We start from the raw sequence: 17,438 nt of genomic DNA, 5'->3' as shown, positions 1-17,438 counted from the left end.
GGAGCCGCTGGAGCTGCTGGAGCCGCTGGAGCTGCTGGAGCCGCTGGAGCCGCTGGAGCCGCTGGAGCCGCTGGAGCTGCTGGAGCTGCTGGAGCCGCTGGAGCCGCTGGAGCTGCTGGAGCTGCTGCACCAGCCCGGTTGCTGTCAGCTTGAGCTCCCCCGCAGGTGGACAGTCTCCTTCAGCATCACACTACCACCACCACATTGGACCTTCCTAAGGCAAGTCAGGCCTGTTGTTTTTTGGATGCTGTCGTGGGGTCTTTTGTGACCACGCCGATGAGTCGTGGCTGCGCTCTTGGGGTTGTTTTGATTGTCTGGCTCTCACTGTGGTTGGCTGGAGTCCCAAAGCTTTAAAAATGGCTTTAGAACCTCTTCCACACTGATTGATAGTTATGTTTTAGGGGCGTCCCGTCTCGTCCCTTTTGTAGAGTTTGGATTTAATAAAAGTACAAATATTTTTGCAATATTTACTTGTTTGATATTTGTTTGATGAAAAAGGAAATGAAGAAGGGGGCAACCACTCTTTCACCCCGCCGTAAATACATACAGGTGTAAATAAAGGTATTTCAATAGCGAATATGAAACTAAAGAGCATCTGTACTGTGATGGAAGTCAACTCTCCATCTCATGCACGGAGCCTCTGCTCACACGCACGCACACGCGCACAATGGTCTTTAACACCTCCCACTTGACTGTCTGTTTCCTAGTTACAAGGCAGAGCGCTGCTCCTGCTGCTCCTGCTTCTCCTGCTGCTCCTGCTTCTCCTGCTGCATCTCTTCACGTCGGGGGTGTGCACACCGGGCTCCCGATGAGACCGGTCCTGAGCCGATGGAGCTCCGAGCCATGTCGGGAGGAGAAGGTCCAGAGGTAAGCCGAACCGTTGGCATCTCGGGTCCCCGGGCTGTTGTCCTTGTGCCTGGCTAGCTAGAGGTGCTGCGTGGAAACACGGCAAACTTTCCCAACTCCCACCACGCACGGCACTCCTGAAAAGGGTTGCTATCCCTTTTCTGGTGCTTTGCTGCTGTGATGTTACACTTTATGGTTTATTATGCTCACTGTCACAATCAATGAGCTCAATTGGGACACCAGCTGATTGATTGATTAGTCTGGGCTTTCTTCCCTGCACCGCACTGGACGTTCTGCCTTGGTGGAGGTCTGCTCTCTATTGATTGACATTCTAGTGTGTGGCTCCTCCCACAAGCTTTCAAGCCTGCCACACAAGTTGACCTTTGTGATGGAGGTGCCGCTCAACTACATGCAGCATATCTATATCTATATATCTCTATATCTATATCTATATATCTCTATATCTATATATCTATATATCTCTATATCTATATCTCTATATCTGTTACGGGCCGGGACCAGCAGCAACGTAGTGATCGATACATCCATTAAAATGTCTGTTTTAAGTTGTTTTCCTCTCATGTTGGATCAACATTTGCAATAAAAGTGGGTGTTTTAATTCTTCAACTCAGCTCCAGAAGCCTCCCCTTCTCTCTTCAAATGCCGTTGTTCCCTCAAACCACTCCACTCCAATCCAGGTTGAATCCCTGAATACGGCGTCTAGCGACCGTGATAGTCTAGCGTTAGTCGCCACTAAACGATAATGGCCGCTGATCCATCAACAACGGAGTGGCGGTGCGGCCCTCAGCCCGGTGGTCAGGCCGTCTATAGAGTATAGATCTATAGAGCCGTAGCATGTACGTAGAATGCGTAAAAGAAGAGAAGATGCTTGACAAGAGGGTGCTGACATTTATTGGAGTGATGACCGTGATATCAGTGCTTCCCTGGGGTTGGTTTCCATGGCGACCCAAAATGAGGAGCGTAATGTGAAGCCTGCGTTGACGCCGTTGTGTTTTCTCCTTGCTTTGTTCAGGCATGAATGAGCGCAACGAGGCGTTAGAAAGACCTCGTCATCCTTGCCGAGGTCCCGCCTGACGTTAGAAGGACATGGAGGTGGACAACGCCAGCGCCCCCTTCCTCGCCGACCTTGCCTTCAACGAGTCGCTACTCAACTGCACCAACGCCACGGGGGCAGACGGCTCGTGGGGGCCCGGCGCGGCGGGCGTGCTCATCCCGCTGATCTACGTGATCGTGTGCGCAATCGGCCTGGGCGGGAACACGCTGGTCATCCACATCGTGCTGCATTACTCCAAGATGGAGTCGGTGACCAACATCTACATCCTCAACTTGGCCATCGCCGACGAGCTCTTCATGCTGGGTCTGCCCTTCCTGGCCGTCCAGAACACGCTCCAGTCGTGGCCCTTCGGCTCCTTCATGTGCCGCCTGGTGATGACGGTGGACTCCATCAACCAGTTCACCAGCATCTTCTGCCTGACCGTCATGAGCGTGGACCGCTACCTGGCCGTCAACCACCCCATCCGCTCGGCCAAGTGGCGATGCCCTCGGCTGGCCAAAGTGGTGAACGGCACCGTGTGGGCGCTGTCCTTCCTGGTGGTGCTGCCCGTGGTGGTCTTCGCCAACGTCCAGAAGGCGGGCGGCACCTGCAACATCGTGTGGCCTCAGCCGGCCAACGTGTGGAGGGCGGCCTTCATCATCTACACGTCCAGCGTGGGCTTCCTGTGCCCCCTCCTCATCATCTGCCTCTGCTACATCCTCATCGTCTTCAAGATCCGCAGCTCGGCGAGGAAGGTGCACGCCGCCTCCACCAAGCGCAGGAAGTCGGAGAGAAAGGTGACGCGCATGGTGGTCATCGTGGTGGCCGTCTTCGTCTTCTGCTGGCTGCCTTTCTACGCGCTCAACGTGGTCAACCTGCTGGTGGCGCTGCCCTCCGACTACCAGGGCCTCTACTACTTCGTGGTGGTGCTCGGCTACGCCAACAGCTGCGCCAACCCCTTCGTCTACGGATTCCTGTCCGACAACTTCAAGAGGGGCTTCCGGAAAGCCCTCTGTCGCACCAGCAGGAAGGTGGAGGACCGCCGGCTGGAGCAGCGCCAGCGGGCGCAAGAAGAGGGCAGGAGGGCGCTGGTGCCGCGTGAGAGCCTGGGGCGGGGTCTCGACGACGACATGGAGGACGCCTCGGAAATGACACAAGCCTACGCAGTCGGCCCGAATGGAAACCCCGACTGTCCGTCGCAGAGTCTGCAGCCTTTGTTGACTGACAAAGAGGTGACGGGGGTGACCCCCCCGGAGCCGGCCTGCAGGGCGCCATTACCGCCACCTTCGCTCGCAAAAGACACCACAAACGGGAGCGTGAAAACGCTGGCGGAGGACAGCAGGGAACAGCGCGCCGCTTTGGAAATAAGTTACTTGCACTCTTCGGTGATGCCAAAGAGCTAATGTTGCTAACACCCATAACATCGCTAATCACGCTAGTCGAGCCAAAAGCACAATGAAAGACACCCTTCCTTTTCCGTGTCAATGTTTCCCCTGAACACAGAATACGTACATCCACGTTGACATAGTGCACACATCGTGTGGCCTACTTCACACATTTCCCATCGCTGCGCTTTGGCGGCTGCTCCAGATGCTATGCTAGCTCGCGCCAATTTGGAAAGCTGAGGTTTGGTGTCATTAAAGTCACATTGCAACTGCTGAAAGCACTTTAGTCGCTTCTTCGGCCTACTTAACCTGCACATGTGACAAAATGCACAAAATTCATGTCATTACCAACAATTCAAACAAGAAGCCGTAAAATATTGTCATTTTGTATTCATCCTTTGACTGCCAAGATCAGTACCTTTATATCCTCTTTCAAAGAAAATATATTCATTGTGGTGAAAAAACACAAATTCACTGAGGATGGGGCGCGACAAAAAGTCCCGTAATGAGGTCGAGGGTTGGAGAACATTCTAGAATGCAACCAACGCATTGGATGTAGTTCCACTAATGACATGTAGGGGCAGCATGGCGTCAGCAGCAGAACTCTGCGTCAGAAGAAGACGAAGCCGGAAGTTAGTCACGCTTTTAACAATCGATCACGTCGCGTCTCGCTGCCTAAAAAAAAGCAAATTTCAGCTTCCTGGTGACAAATACACTCTTTGGGTTGTCCTCCTGCGTCATGTCCAGCTTCCAGCGACTCAAAGTGACCGTCAACGCGCGGCTGTGCGCGGCCGCAGAAGACATTTTTGAGGCGGTAAGAGGCACCATTGTTAGTCTGCAGGAAGAGCTGCTGCTCTCCAAACGGGAGATCGACCGACTGCAGAAGCTCAGTAAAATCTCCATCGATCCCAACAAACACCCGGCAGGTTAGTTTTGCATCTGCTTTGTTCATGTATGACATCTGTGCGGACTTGTTAACCTGCCGCTAGGGGCGGCATCGAGTCGTTGCTAAGGCTAAGTGCTGTGCCGACGCTTGACAATGAAATAATCCGACACTAATTTCTTCAATATAACGCGGCGTCAATAAGTAGAGTGGTCGTGTCTCCTTTGGCGCACTTGACGCTGAGAAGAAAAAGGCAAAGTGCAGCGAACTGTCGGTACCCGGATGTTGCATTCAAAATGGTGAGTGCGCAATGATGGACACTTACCACCCGAAATAGTCGCCATCTTGGCTACGTAGCGGAAGGGGAGTGACTACCTTGCAATAATGGCGACTGGTGAGCAAAAAGTACTCGAAAAAGTACTCAATAGAAATAGTAAAATGTGTAAAAGTAGTGAGTAGAAGAGGCGGGTCACTTTTACGATCATCATTTCCGGCAAGTGCATAACGACAGGTATGGTTTGTACAAGTATACTTACGGAATTGTAGTGGCGGAAGTATTACTTTTGATACACACAGGCGGTGTTTTTGGGGGGTGCTAATGTCAATCCAATTTGTATAAAGGTGTTAACATATTTAAATTACCCCCCAAAAAACTGATTTTTTTGCCAAGCATAGGTGGCAAAGGAACTTAGGGTAGAGACATAGTTCTTTCTTCTTCTTTACTACAATGCCTCCGGTTGTATCGGCATTAACAAACTGGACAAGGTACCAAAACAGCGAAACATGTGTTTTGTGATGTAAAATGGACACATGACAATTGAATCGCACAAGAATCATCAAAGACTGTCACTGTAAGACGCACAGATAGTCGGCCATTTTGGTTTGCAGCACTCGTGTTGTGGGGTTTTTCGAGTACATCGCGGGCAATGTCGTCAAGCATAGAATATGAAATCACATGACGTATGATTTGATGAGTTTTCCCCTGACATCCTGATGCATGACATCAATGTCATTTGTCCCCAAGATCAGCCGCAGCTGACTCTCTCCGTCTGGAACGAGGACTACCAGCCCGGGGATCAGGCGCAGGAAGAGGAGGAGGAGTGGATTGCGCCTCTGGAGAACGAAATTTCAGAGAGCGGGGAGTACAAGAACAAGGTCGGCGTCATGGCGCCGTATTCTGACTTTCCAAGCGGCAAAGGAAAAAGTCCCCAACAAAGCACTTCACAGGGGCAGGCGGCGGCGGCGGTGGCGTGCGGCGACGAGGCCTCCTTCGGCGCCACAGCTATGGACAGCGACGAGGAGTGGAAAGCCGACGAGAGCATTCCCAGCGACGACAGCGCCGACGAGTGGAAGAAGGGCAAAAAGAAAGCGGGCAGGAAACCCAAATCGGACATCAGCTGCAAAGTCTGCGGGAAGAGCTTTCACGCCATGATCTCTCTGGCCAATCACAGCGAGGCTCACCCTAAAGACATGTGCGGCGTCTGCGGCCAGCGCTTTGAATCCGAGGCCGACTTTGACGTTCACATCAAGACGCACGCCAGAGGCAGCGTGTGCAGCGTTTGCGGCAAAGGCTTCGGGACGTCCAAGGCGCTGGAGACGCACATGAGGGTCCACACGGGCGAGAAGCCCTTCAAGTGCACCGAGTGCCACAAAGCCTTCAACTGTCAGCACAACATGCGGCGGCACATGCGCACGCACACGGGGGAGAAGCCCTACGCCTGCCCCATGTGCGACCAGCACTTCAACGACCACTCCACCAGGAAGCGCCACATGATGATGCACGAGAGCGACCCCATGCACGCCGCCGCCGCCGCAACGACATCACCCAGTCCGCACAAGAGCAGGGTCATATGCGCCGTGTGCGGGAAGATGTTCCACTCCCTCACCGCCTTGGTGAACCACAGCGCCAGTCACTCCACCGACTGCGGCGTGTGCGGCACTCACATGGACTCTCAGGAGGACCTGATGGTCCACCTGAAGACTCACTGCAACGGCAAAGCGTGCGACGTGTGCGGCAAGTGTTTTGATGGCTGCAAAGACCTGGAGACGCACATGAGGATTCACACGGGCGAAAAGCCATTCTCGTGCAGCCACTGCGGCAAAGCCTTCAACTACCAGCAAAACATGAAGCGTCACATGCGCACGCACACGGGAGAGAAGCCGTACACGTGCTCCGTGTGCGGCAAGCAGTTCAACGACTACTCGGCCAGGAAGCGACACCTGCTGATGCACGAGAACAAGAAGAATGCCGAAGAAAACGACGGCGGCCGAGTGGAGATCACTCCTAAACCCAAGCGGCGAGAAATCTGTGTCGTGTGCGGGAAGATGTTCCACTCCATCATCTCTTTGGTGAACCACGCCAACACGCACCTGACGGACTGCGGCGTGTGCGGCACTCGTGTGGACTCCCAGGACGACTTGATAGTCCACCTGAAGACTCACAGGAACGGCAAAGTGTGCCACCTGTGCGGCAAGTGTTTCGACAGCCGCCGGGACCTGGACACGCACCTGAGGGTGCACACGGGCGAGAAGCCCTTCTCCTGCAGGGTGTGCAGCAAGGCCTTCAACTGTCTGCACAACATGAAGCGACACATGCGCACGCACACGGGCGAGAAGCCCTTCGCCTGCTCCGTGTGCGGCCGCTGTTTCGCCGACCGCTCCGGCCTGAAAAAGCACACCACCGTGCACACCGGAGAGAAAGCGCACAGCTGTGAGATCTGCGGGAAGAGCTTCTTCCGGAAGGCCTACGTGAGACTTCACATGAAGTGCCACTCCGCTGACAAACAACCCACGCCTCCTGATTTCCACTGAGGTCTGAACGCGTACCAATGAAAGCATGGGGGCCACTTTGATACTTTTTATACACGCCCGTGCGAAAACCAATCCGGTATAGATGGATATATGCTCCGCTATCTGAACATTACGTCCACGTCATGGCTTTATGTTAGTGCTGACTAAACTAATCGACAAGAGTCTTTCAGTTTCCATTGTTTCCTTCCTTTTTAAATAAACTTTATGCGTGAACTCTTCTTGCTCTTATTTTGTTTCTGTCAATAGTTTGCTGAATCATATTAGCTTATGCTAACTCTTCTTATTTCTCTTTAGGCTTTTCCCTCCAAGTCTGCCCTAATGACAACTCTTTCCCTTCCCTTCAGCGTCCAGCCAGGATTTCTCTTTTCCTCCAACTCCCATCTTACTTGTGGGGCGTACCCGCTAACATTGAACATCACACCTCCCTTTTCTAGCTTCTGAGTTTGAAGCGATTCTTAACCAACTCCTCCTTCAGGGTAACTCCTGCTCCTACTCCATTCCTCTTCCCAGCTACACCATATTAGCATATGTTAACTATGCAACTTATTGGCTCCAAAGCTTATTATTAAAACGCTACCTCCATTTATTTCAAACGTGATTGATTTGAATTCAAACTCTGCCAACACGCCACTCAGGGTAATCACAACTGTGGAGCTTATATTTTAAAAGTTGACACGCAAGTGTTGATTGCACTCCAGCGGGACCAGTCTAATGAATGAACAAATGATCAAGTTTTGTATTTCAACCGTCCTTAAAGTTGATGTCGTCTGCGCACACCCATGAAGGTAATCGTTTCACGTTGTGCTGTGTTCATTTCGTTTGACGAACTCATAAACAAAATACGAACAACAAACAGTCCCGACTCGTTTTGGTACAGACTAATTTCTGGAAGGTTCTGGCTTTGTTCTCTTCCGTGAGGGCGGGGCCCTGCCAGTGTGCGTGCACACACGTGGGGGCACGTGACCTGCTTCAAGGTAACGTCTTGTTTATTCATGTCTTCATGCACACGCTAGCTTACTTAAAGTTTGATTCATTTGCATTAGCCCCCCACTTTTGTCGCTAATTGTCGCTTCATCAACTTCATGTGGACATTGACATTTATTTCATGTCTCCATTCAGGTGAATGTGATCCAATATGATTGTATGATGGAGGGAAGATGACTCGTGATGACGGCCATGCTAAGGTGTGCAGTAAGAGGCAAGGTCATGTTACATTAAGATCAATTTGATATGTGACAAGATGAATCATTTACACTCATTCTGTCATGTTGATATTCATTTCAAGTCTATTTTCATTGGACGTCCTGCATCAGCTGAAGGTTTGTTGTAAGTGTAATTGTCCATCTCGGCCACCAGGTGGCGCAGCTCCACTGCTAATGTATTGGAATGACTGCACGAGACCAGGTGTCTGGTGGGCTACATTGTGCTTGTCTTGCTGTGCTAAGCTAGGCCGCTTGTGTTCTTCCAGTGACCCTGAGGTCAAACGAGGAAGATGGAGTTCGAGTGGGCCGAAAACGACTTTGTGCTCCCTCAGGGGGTGGACCCCCTGGGCGCCGCGGCCCCCGTGGACGGGAGGCGTTACGTGATGTACCACGGCACCACCAGGCAGAGCGCCCAGGCCATCACATGCTCGGGGTTTCGCCAGTCGGCAGACGGGATGCTGGGGCGGGGCGTCTACCTGAGCAGGGACCTTCAGAAGGCCAAGCGATACCCCCTCAACCACCCCGAGTGCGACAAGGTGGTCATCAAGGTGGCCGTGGACGTGGGCCGGGTCATCGCCATCAACTATCAGGGTCACCCTCGCCAGAAGAACTGGCACGACGCCCTCTACGGCCCCGTGTTTGACACCGCCTGGGTGCCCCCCCACTGTGGGATGGTCCCTAGTGGACTGGAGGAGGACTGTGTGTGGGACCCCCAACGCATAGACATTCTGGACACCATCACCCCAACGCCACGTGTGGTGGGCGGGGCTTCGGTTCACTGAGCTGTCATCAACCGTCAATCAGTCTGGAATAATCCAATCAAACTGCGACACTGTGGGGGGGGGGGGGGGGGGGGGGCATGGGGGCAGATGCCCTGCCGCCCTGTTGCTTAACAACAAGCCCGACGTCTTTCTTCTCTCTTGCGTCTGGGGTGGGCTTGTGCCTGCTGTGCTCTCCTCTTTCTACGCCCCTGCCAAAAGCCTCCTCCCCCGTCCCTCCCCCCGTCGTCCCAGCCGCCAGCAGCGGCTCGCAGGCGGCGTGGACGGTGTGCAGCGGCGGCAGGGAGGACGTCATGAGCGCTCCGGCGTGTTCCCGCAGGCTGGTCCGCCGCTCCAGGGCTGCCGTGGTGGTCGCCGCGCTGGCCGTGCTGCTCATCCAGACTCTGCTGGTGTGGAACTTCAGCAGCCTGGACTCCTCATCTGGCGGAGACCGAGGCAGCCGCAACCGGGAGAAGCGAGCCGCGGGGTCGGACAAAGCCGACAGACAGCCGCCGAGAAGCGGACCGCTGAGGAGGAGCGATGCGCCGCCACCGCTCCCGAAGGCGCCCGGGAGACCCAAGCTGCGTGCGGTAGGTCCACCGTGTGCGTGCTGACTATGAGTGGATGTTTCCACCAGCCACAGGATGCTTCTGCATCCCCGCTGTGGGCTCGGTGAGCTGGACCAGCGGGCCGAACTCGGGGCTCAAATGAGGCCATTTAACGTGGCGGAGAACCCGCTCGCCTGTTGTACAAATGTTGCTTTGGGCCGGGTGTCAGGTGCCGGTCTCAATGAAAGACGTCCCGATCGACGCCGATTGGAAGGATTGGACAGGCTTTTGTAGAAAATAACTTTATTCATACCGAGTAGAGCAGCAGCACCGACAAAGACCAAAAGACCAGTTGGGTGAGGCGGGTTTGCTTGGGAATGACAAAAAGATTCACTCCATCCCGTTTGGTTATCATGATTCCAGGAAACTTTGGCGTTCACAGGAACTCTAACTCATCCTTTTATAAAGTGTCAAAGACCAATCATTGGATTGAAGAGCTAGTATGGTGTGTGTAGTTGGTGTACTCTGTGTTGTGTGAGGAGGCCAGCCATGTGGGCTGGCATCCATTTTTACCTCCTTTCATTACACTTTCTACCCTGTCATCTTCCCTTTGTGAGCGAGTCTGGAGACGTGGCAGCCGTCCAATAGGATGAGCCCTGAGTCAAATAAACACTTTGAAAGAGTTGAAGGTCAGTGATGACTAAATCCCCCATGATGCTTTGCAGCATTGATGTCATCTGCTTTCGTTTCCGTGCAACTCATCCGCTGAGGTTGATGTGTTGAAAACTTGTTTTCTGTAGTCAGCGTCCTGTCCCGCATGTTTAAAAAGCGTTTGTCCTGATGCCCCCCCCCCCGATCGTGGCGTGTTGGCTGCGAGTTGGTGGCGTGATGGCGATGTGATGGCGCTAGCTGCCCTGCTGGTTGGAGACCACTAACCACAGAAACAGAGAGTGCATTCACCCCATGTTTGGCTAGCGTTAAAAAAATGTTTACAGCTGCCTGGACGGCGCCACACCAGCGCCTCCGCCCCCCATCTCACACCTATGAGTGCCCCCCCACCCCCACTAGTTCATGGATGGCATCAGATAAGAAGATCGTTTTGGCATTTCCATGCTCTAGTCTGCTTTGGAAGGATCCTGTCCTGGTCTGTCCCGTCTCGGTGTCCCAGTGAGGACATCTTGGCGTTGGGGCCGTTTATGCCCCGCCTCTTAACCGTTGACCTTTCCAGGGCAGGCAGTGAAGACCAAAGCGGGTGGAGAGGTTCTTTAGAGACCATGGTCCGGCATGGAGCGTGTCGTGTGTCTGTCCTCCGCTGGGCGGGTCATTAGCGATGAAGCTCTCCCGCTGGCATTGAAGGCAGCATTATCTGAAATAAATCCTGCTGTAATCCTGCAGCGTGACAGCGTCTTCATGCGTCCATCTAGCTGTCCATCCTGCGATGGCGCCCCTAGAGGACAGAGGCTGTAGAGGCTCATGGTGGATACCCTGGACTCTGGTGTCGTCGTAGCAACGGGCCGGGAGCCCGAGAGCCCAAAACTGCTAGCAAAGAATGATGTCCTCGTAGGTGGGCGCCACCGGGATGGCTGGTTGTGGTCTCCTTGGAAACGTGTGGATTACACCAGCTTGTATTTGTGTCCTTTCATCACCTTCACTTCACCTTCACACAAAGTCTGGCTGGCGCCACCTGCAGGGGGGAGGACTTCTCTTGGTCCGGGTCTTTGGATTTGGGCTTAGATAAAGGGTACGTAGGGTTACTGTATACCCTTTATCTAAGGGTACGTAGGGTTACTCTATGCCCTTTATCTAAGGGTACGTAGGGTTACTGTATACCCTTTATCTAAGGGTACGTAGGGTTACTGTATACCCTTTATCTAAGGGTACGTAGGGTTACTGTATACCCTTTATCTAAGGGTACGTAGGGTTACTGTATGCCCTTTATCTAAGGGTACGTAGGGTTACTGTATACCCTTTATCTAAGGGTACGTAGGGTTACTGTATACCCTTTATCTAAGGGTACGTAGGGTTACTGTATACCCTTTATCTAAGGGTACGTAGGGTTACTGTATGCCCTTTATCTAAGGGTACGTAGGGTTACTGTATACCCTTTATCTAAGGGTACGTAGGGTTACTGTATACCCTTTATCTAAGGGTACGTAGGGTTACTGTATACCCTTTATCTAAGGGTACGTAGGGTTACTGTATACCCTTTATCTAAGGGTACGTAGGGTTACTGTATACCCTTTATCTAAGGGTACGTAGGGTTACTGTATGCCCTTTATCTAAGGGTACGTAGGGTTACTGTATACCCTTTATCTAAGGGTACGTAGGGTTACTGTATACCCTTTATCTAAGGGTACGTAGGGTTACTGTATACCCTTTATCTAAGGGTACGTAGGGTTACTGTATACCCTTTATCTAAGGGTACGTAGGGTTACTGTATGCCCTTTATCTAAGGGTACGTAGGGTTACTGTATACCCTTTATCTAAGGGTACGTAGGGTTACTGTATACCCTTTATCTAAGGGTACGTAGGGTTACTGTATGCCCTTTATCTAAGGGTACGTAGGGTTACTGTATACCCTTTATCTAAGGGTACGTAGGGTTACTGTATACCCTTTATCTAAGGGTACGTAGGGTTACTATATGCCCTTTATCTAAGGGTACGTAGGGTTACTGTATGCCCTTTATCTAAGGGTACGTAGGGTTACTGTATGCCCTTTATCTAAGGGTACGTAGGGTTACTGTATACCCTTTATCTAAGGGTACGTAGGGTTACTATACACCCTTTATCTAAGGGTACGTAGGGTTACTGTATACCCTTTATCTAAGGGTACGTAGGGTTACTGTATACCCTTTATCTAAGGGTACGTAGGGTTACTGTATACCCTTTATCTAAGGGTACGTAGGGTTACTGTATACCCTTTATCTAAGGGTACGTAGGGTTACTGTATACCCTTTATCTAAGGGTACGTAGGGTTACTATACGCCCTTTATCTAAGGGTACGTAGGGTTACTGTATGCCCTTTATCTAAGGGTACGTAGGGTTACTATATGCCCTTTATCTAAGGGTACGTAGGGTTACTATATGCCCTTTATCTAAGGGTACGTAGGGTTACTGTATACCCTTTATCTAAGGGTACGTAGGGTTACTATACACCCTTTATCTAAGGGTACGTAGGGTTACTGTATACCCTTTATCTAAGGGTACGTAGGGTTACTATACACCCTTTATCTAAGGGTACGTAGGGTTACTATACACCCTTTATCTAAGGGTACGTAGGGTTACTATATGCCCTTTATCTAAGGGTACGTAGGGTTACTGTATGCCCTTTATCTAAGGGTACGTAGGGTTACTATACACCCTTTATCTAAGGGTACGTAGGGTTACTATATGCCCTTTATCTAAGGGTACGTAGGGTTACTGTATGCCCTTTATCTAAGGGTACGTAGGGTTACTGTATACCCTTTATCTAAGGGTACGTAGGGTTACTGTATACCCTTTATCTAAGGGTACGTAGGGTTACTGTATGCCCTTTATCTAAGGGTACGTAGGGTTACTGTATACCCTTTATCTAAGGGTACGTAGGGTTACTGTATGCCCTTTATCTAAGGGTACGTAGGGTTACTGTATACCCTTTATCTAAGGGTACGTAGGGTTACTGTATGCCCTTTATCTAAGGGTACGTAGGGTTACTATATGCCCTTTATCTAAGGGTACATAGGCTTAGATAAAGGGTGTATAGGATGAGGGTTGTTTTGGGGGGGTCCCCCGTGTCCCTTGGGCCTAAAGCTGCGTAGGACAGCTGAGTAGACTTGCCGTGTCGGAAAGGAATGCCAAGAGGAGTAGAAGCGGGCTGACATTCCTCCAAGCTGATATTACACGTACATAATGAACACTTGTGTGCCGAGCAGGTGGCCCCCCCCCCCCCCCCCCCCCAACGTGTGTATGTGTATAAAAAAAACACACCCTGATGTCATGTGCTTTAACACGCCACCATCAGGATCAGTACGCACCGCTGGGGTCACAGGTCATATTTTCCTTCCAAGGATGATTGAGGCAGGAACACTTCATTAAGTACACTTTATTAAGTGCACTGAGGCACACTAGTGCTCATATTTGCACGCAAGTGCTGATGTCTTCCATCGTGATGCTAACTTCCTGTTTGCCTGCAGGACGTTTACCACTCTCACCGACCCAAAGAGAAACGCCCCCCCGACAGCAACAACAACGAGAACTCCGTCCCTAAAGACTTTGACGCCATGGACAGCAGCAACCCCGCCGCTCCAGCCCAACGCCAGCGTGCGCCAGCCGCCGGCGCTCGCCACAAGCCTCGGAGTGTCATGGGAAGATCCTCCAGCTCCAATCGAACCCGCGTCCCGGCAGCCGCCGTCCCAGAAGCGTCCCCAAAGTTGGAGAAGAGTCCAGCGGCGCGGCAGATGCAGGAGACGACCGCCGCGCCGCACAGGAAGGAGCAGGCCGAGTGCGAGATCAGCGGGAAGGAAGCCATCTCGGCTCTGTCGCGAGCTAAAAGCCGAGAGTGTCGCCAGCAGATGGCCGACGTCTACTGCACACACAAGAAGGACCTGCTGATGCCTCATCAGGTTCCTCGCTACTGCCCCCTGCAAGGTGAGACCCCCCCTCCTTTCACAAACTATTAAGTAGGATGCATACAAAGAAGGAGGAACGTGGAGGAGGAGGAAGCTGAAGTAGGATGACTGAGGAGGAGGAACATGGAGGGGGAGGAAGGCGTTGTCACAGCCAGCAAGCTGTGTGGTGGGCGGGGCATCCTTTGTGGGTTTTGCCCAGTCGGGACTCTTTGTGATTACAGGCTGACACCCCCCCCCCCCCCCCCCACACACACCCCACCCTCCTTACAGACCATCCACCATCCGACTTTGATTGACAGGCAGCTCAACCTTTTAAAGTGGTTTGTTGTTACAGAGAGCTCTCGGCCACGCCCCCCGCCCTCCGGCCAAGGGCGGTTGGTGGTTAGGGCGTGCCTCAACCTCCGTGCACGCCGTGTCAGCCCGCCCAGCGTGACGTAGGAGTTGATCCGTGATTGTGTGACTCCTCCCCCCAGGTAAAGTCAGCGTGAACATCCAGTGGGACGACGGGCCGTCTGACTCCGCCCCCCCAGCACCGGCACGCTTGGCCTTCGTGCTGGTGGTCCACGGCCGCGCCTCGCGTCAGTTCCGCCGTCTCTTCAAGGCGGTCTACCACACGGCGCACTTCTACTACATCCACGTGGACCAGGTGAGACCACGCCCCCGGTGGCTCATTATGACCTTGTTGTCATGACAACGCCTCCCGCCAGAGGTCCGACTACCTCCATCGAGAGGTGACAGCGGTGGCCCGGAAGTATGACAACGTGCGCGTGACCCCCTGGAGGATGGCGACTATCTGGGGCGGGGCCAGCCTGCTGACCATGTACCTGCGCGCCATGGACGACCTGCTCAAGATGGCCGACTGGTCCTGGGACTTTTTCATCAACCTGAGCGCTGCCGACTACCCCATCAGGTGAGACCTGTTTGGTCCGCTTCCTGTCGGGGGGGCTCATACACAAGGAAGGACGCGAGGTTGTCGGACTTGATCGCGCCGTTTGGGTCTGAAGGTTCTGGTCGGCCATTTTGACAGAAAGGATGCTAAAAGCAAGCTGCACATTTTGGTTGACCACGACCATCGTCCAAAAGTCCTCACTGACGCTTGTCACTCTCGAACACGTGCACACGTGCACACGTGCACACGTGCACACCCTCCCAGCTAAAATCCATGCCATCAATGTGCGTGACGTCCGCCAACAGCGTGCGGGTCGATGGCCTCACGGTCCAGAAAGAACGTCCCAGTGGGTCGATCAGGAGGTCAGGTGGTGTCTGTCCTGTGAGCTGATTGGCCCATGTCTCCTGACAGGACCAACCAGCAGCTGGTGGCGTTCCTGTCCAGACATCGTCACCTGAACTTCATCAAGTCGCACGGACGCGACAACGCACGGTGAGCGCCTCACGCTGCTCGCCCGTGAACACGCCCCCTTCTTCTCATTGGCTCCTTGTCTGTGCCGTCAGCTTCATCCGCAAACAGGGTCTGGACCGCCTCTTCCTGGAGTGCGACACGCACATGTGGCGCCTCGGAGACCGCAAGATCCCAGAAGGCATCGCGGTGGACGGAGGCTCCGATTGGTTCCTGCTCAACCGGGCCTTTGTGGACTACGTGGTCCGCTCCACGGACGAGCTGGTCGGCGCCATGAAGCGCTTCTACGCCTTCACGCTGCTTCCCGCCGAGGTAACGTCACGCCATGGTTCCGGTCGAGGTGAAAGGTCACTGAGGCGCCCCCAACATCCCCGCAGTCCTTCTTCCACACCGTCCTGGAGAACAGCGCCCTCTGCCACACCATGGTGGACAACAACCTGAGACTCACCAACTGGAACCGCAAGCTGGGGTGCCGGTGCCAGTACAAGGACATCGTGGACTGGTGCGGATGCTCGCCCAACGACTTCAAACCTGACGACATACCCCGCCTCCAGGTCAGAGCCCGCCTCCCGACCCCAAGGCACTCGGTAACACCATAACTATACAATAACTATACAGTAACTATACAGTAACTATACAATAACTATACAATAACTATCCAGTAACTATACAGTAACTATACAATAACTATACAGTAACTATACAGTAACTATCCAATAACTATACAGTAACTATACAGTAACTATCCAGTAACTATACAGTAACTATACAGTAACTATACAGTAACTATACAATAACTATACAGTAACTATACAATAACTATACAGTAACTATACAGTAACTATACAGTAACTATACAGTAACTATCCAGTAACTATCCAATAACTATACAGTAACTATACAGTAACTATACAATAACTATACAGTAACTATACAGTAACTATACAATAACTATACATACACAATACCAAGGTAAGTAGCCACAAGGATACAAGGACACAAGGATACAAGGACACAGGATGACACACAATGGCGGAAGAAGAAGAAGACGATGCTAGCATGTCAGTGGTCGCTATGGTTACAGATGGTATCCAGCAGTTCCAGCGTGTGGGTACAGCACCCGTCCAGGAAGTAGTGTGGGTACGTCGGGGTTAGCCCTGGATATTCCTGGATATTCCTGGATATTCCAGGATATTCCTGGAGCCAAGGCTGCGGCCTGTAATAAGTTGCTTCTTCTGGGCGGGACAGGAATAACCTTGACAAATTAGCAGGGCCTCTGGAAGCTGGCGGCTCATCCAGGAAGCGGCTGCTCTATTTTTACTCTCCCTCCAACCCGGCAATTAGCGCCATCGGCCGCTGGGGGAGCCCTCCACCCGCATGTTGACCTTCATGGGTTCATTATGTGTTGTTGACGTGTCGTTTACATGCTGTTGACGTGTTGTTTATGTGCTGTTGACATGTTGCGGCAGCAACAGGCATCCAGACCCACCTTCTTTGCCAGGAAGTTTGAGGCGAGCGTCAGCCAGGACGTCATCAACCAGCTGGACGCCCACCTGTTTGGAGCGTACGCGGCGGGCACGCCGGGCCTCGCAGCCTACTGGGAGAACGTGTACGAGCAGGAAACGGACGGCGTCGCCGGCGTGTCCGATGCCGTGCTCAGCCACTACCACAGCTTTGCTCGCATGGGCCTCCGACGCGCCGCCGGCTCCCTGCAGGGACGCCCCAGCGACAACAGCTGCAGGTGCGACACCGGGGGGTAGGGTTGGGGCCCGGGGGGGGGGGGGTGTCATCAGATGTTCCCTGCTTGTGTGCACGTGTGCATGGTCGTTGGTCCAAATGTTCACAACTTCCTGTTTGGCTGCTGAGATGTTCCACCTCAATGAAGACTGTTTGCGTTTGCTAAACATGAAGATAATGTTAGCTTGTAGCCGCTCACAATCAGCCTTCAGTCCCTACGTGTGTGTGTGTGTGTGTGTGTGTGTGTGTG

At 52.7% G+C, this 17,438-nt stretch overlaps 4 protein-coding genes across 6 annotated transcripts in view; all 4 read left to right on the top strand.

The window, feature by feature from the left end:
- The first annotated feature begins 43 nt into the window (after positions 1-43).
- Positions 44-3,552, top strand: LOC131103350 (somatostatin receptor type 5-like). The gene is made up of 3 exons (XM_078797496.1): positions 44-219; positions 708-867; positions 1,880-3,552. The coding sequence occupies exon 3, from the start codon at positions 1,954-1,956 to the stop codon at positions 3,301-3,303; it is 1,350 nt and encodes a 449-aa protein (XP_078653622.1). The 5' UTR covers positions 44-219; positions 708-867; positions 1,880-1,953; the 3' UTR covers positions 3,304-3,552.
- Positions 3,553-3,875: 323 nt separating this feature from the next.
- Positions 3,876-7,197, top strand: LOC131103344 (uncharacterized). 3 transcript variants are annotated; one of them, XM_058049518.2, is made up of 3 exons: positions 3,876-4,211; positions 5,193-5,323; positions 5,396-7,197. In XM_058049518.2, the coding sequence occupies exons 1-3, from the start codon at positions 4,025-4,027 to the stop codon at positions 6,977-6,979; spliced, it is 1,902 nt and encodes a 633-aa protein (XP_057905501.2). In that variant the 5' UTR covers positions 3,876-4,024; the 3' UTR covers positions 6,980-7,197. The 3 variants fall into 3 exon arrangements, with proteins under 3 accessions (XP_057905501.2, XP_057905500.2, XP_057905502.2); XM_058049517.2 differs by having other exon boundaries at positions 3,877-4,211; positions 5,193-7,197; XM_058049519.2 differs by lacking the exon at positions 3,876-4,211 and adding an exon at positions 4,261-4,679 and having other exon boundaries at positions 5,193-7,197.
- Positions 7,198-7,349: 152 nt separating this feature from the next.
- Positions 7,350-9,016, top strand: LOC144901903 (uncharacterized). The gene is made up of 2 exons (XM_078797506.1): positions 7,350-8,163; positions 8,448-9,016. Exon 2 carries the CDS (start codon positions 8,472-8,474, stop codon positions 8,961-8,963), a length of 492 nt encoding a protein of 163 aa, XP_078653632.1. The 5' UTR covers positions 7,350-8,163; positions 8,448-8,471; the 3' UTR covers positions 8,964-9,016.
- A 32-nt stretch (positions 9,017-9,048) lies between these two features.
- LOC131103342 (xylosyltransferase 1-like) overlaps positions 9,049-17,438 on the top strand; it is a 10,716-nt gene continuing 2,326 nt past the window's right edge. The window contains exons 1-8 of the mRNA XM_058049515.2: positions 9,049-9,529; positions 13,660-14,113; positions 14,568-14,740; positions 14,802-15,004; positions 15,395-15,475; positions 15,547-15,763; positions 15,829-16,005; positions 16,921-17,192. Coding sequence (XP_057905498.2) covers positions 9,254-9,529; positions 13,660-14,113; positions 14,568-14,740; positions 14,802-15,004; positions 15,395-15,475; positions 15,547-15,763; positions 15,829-16,005; positions 16,921-17,192 — 1,853 coding nt within the window. The 5' untranslated portion in view covers positions 9,049-9,253. The remainder of the gene's footprint in view (positions 9,530-13,659; positions 14,114-14,567; positions 14,741-14,801; positions 15,005-15,394; positions 15,476-15,546; positions 15,764-15,828; positions 16,006-16,920; positions 17,193-17,438) is intronic.

Source organism: Doryrhamphus excisus, linkage group LG16, assembly GCF_037039965.1.
Source record: "Doryrhamphus excisus strain RoL-2023G ecotype Guam linkage group LG16, RoL_Dexc_Guam_v1.1, whole genome shotgun sequence".
NCBI lineage: Eukaryota > Metazoa > Chordata > Actinopteri > Syngnathiformes > Syngnathidae > Doryrhamphus > Doryrhamphus excisus.
Note: the sequence above shows the minus strand (reverse complement) of the source record. Positions and strands in the feature narration are given on the sequence as shown.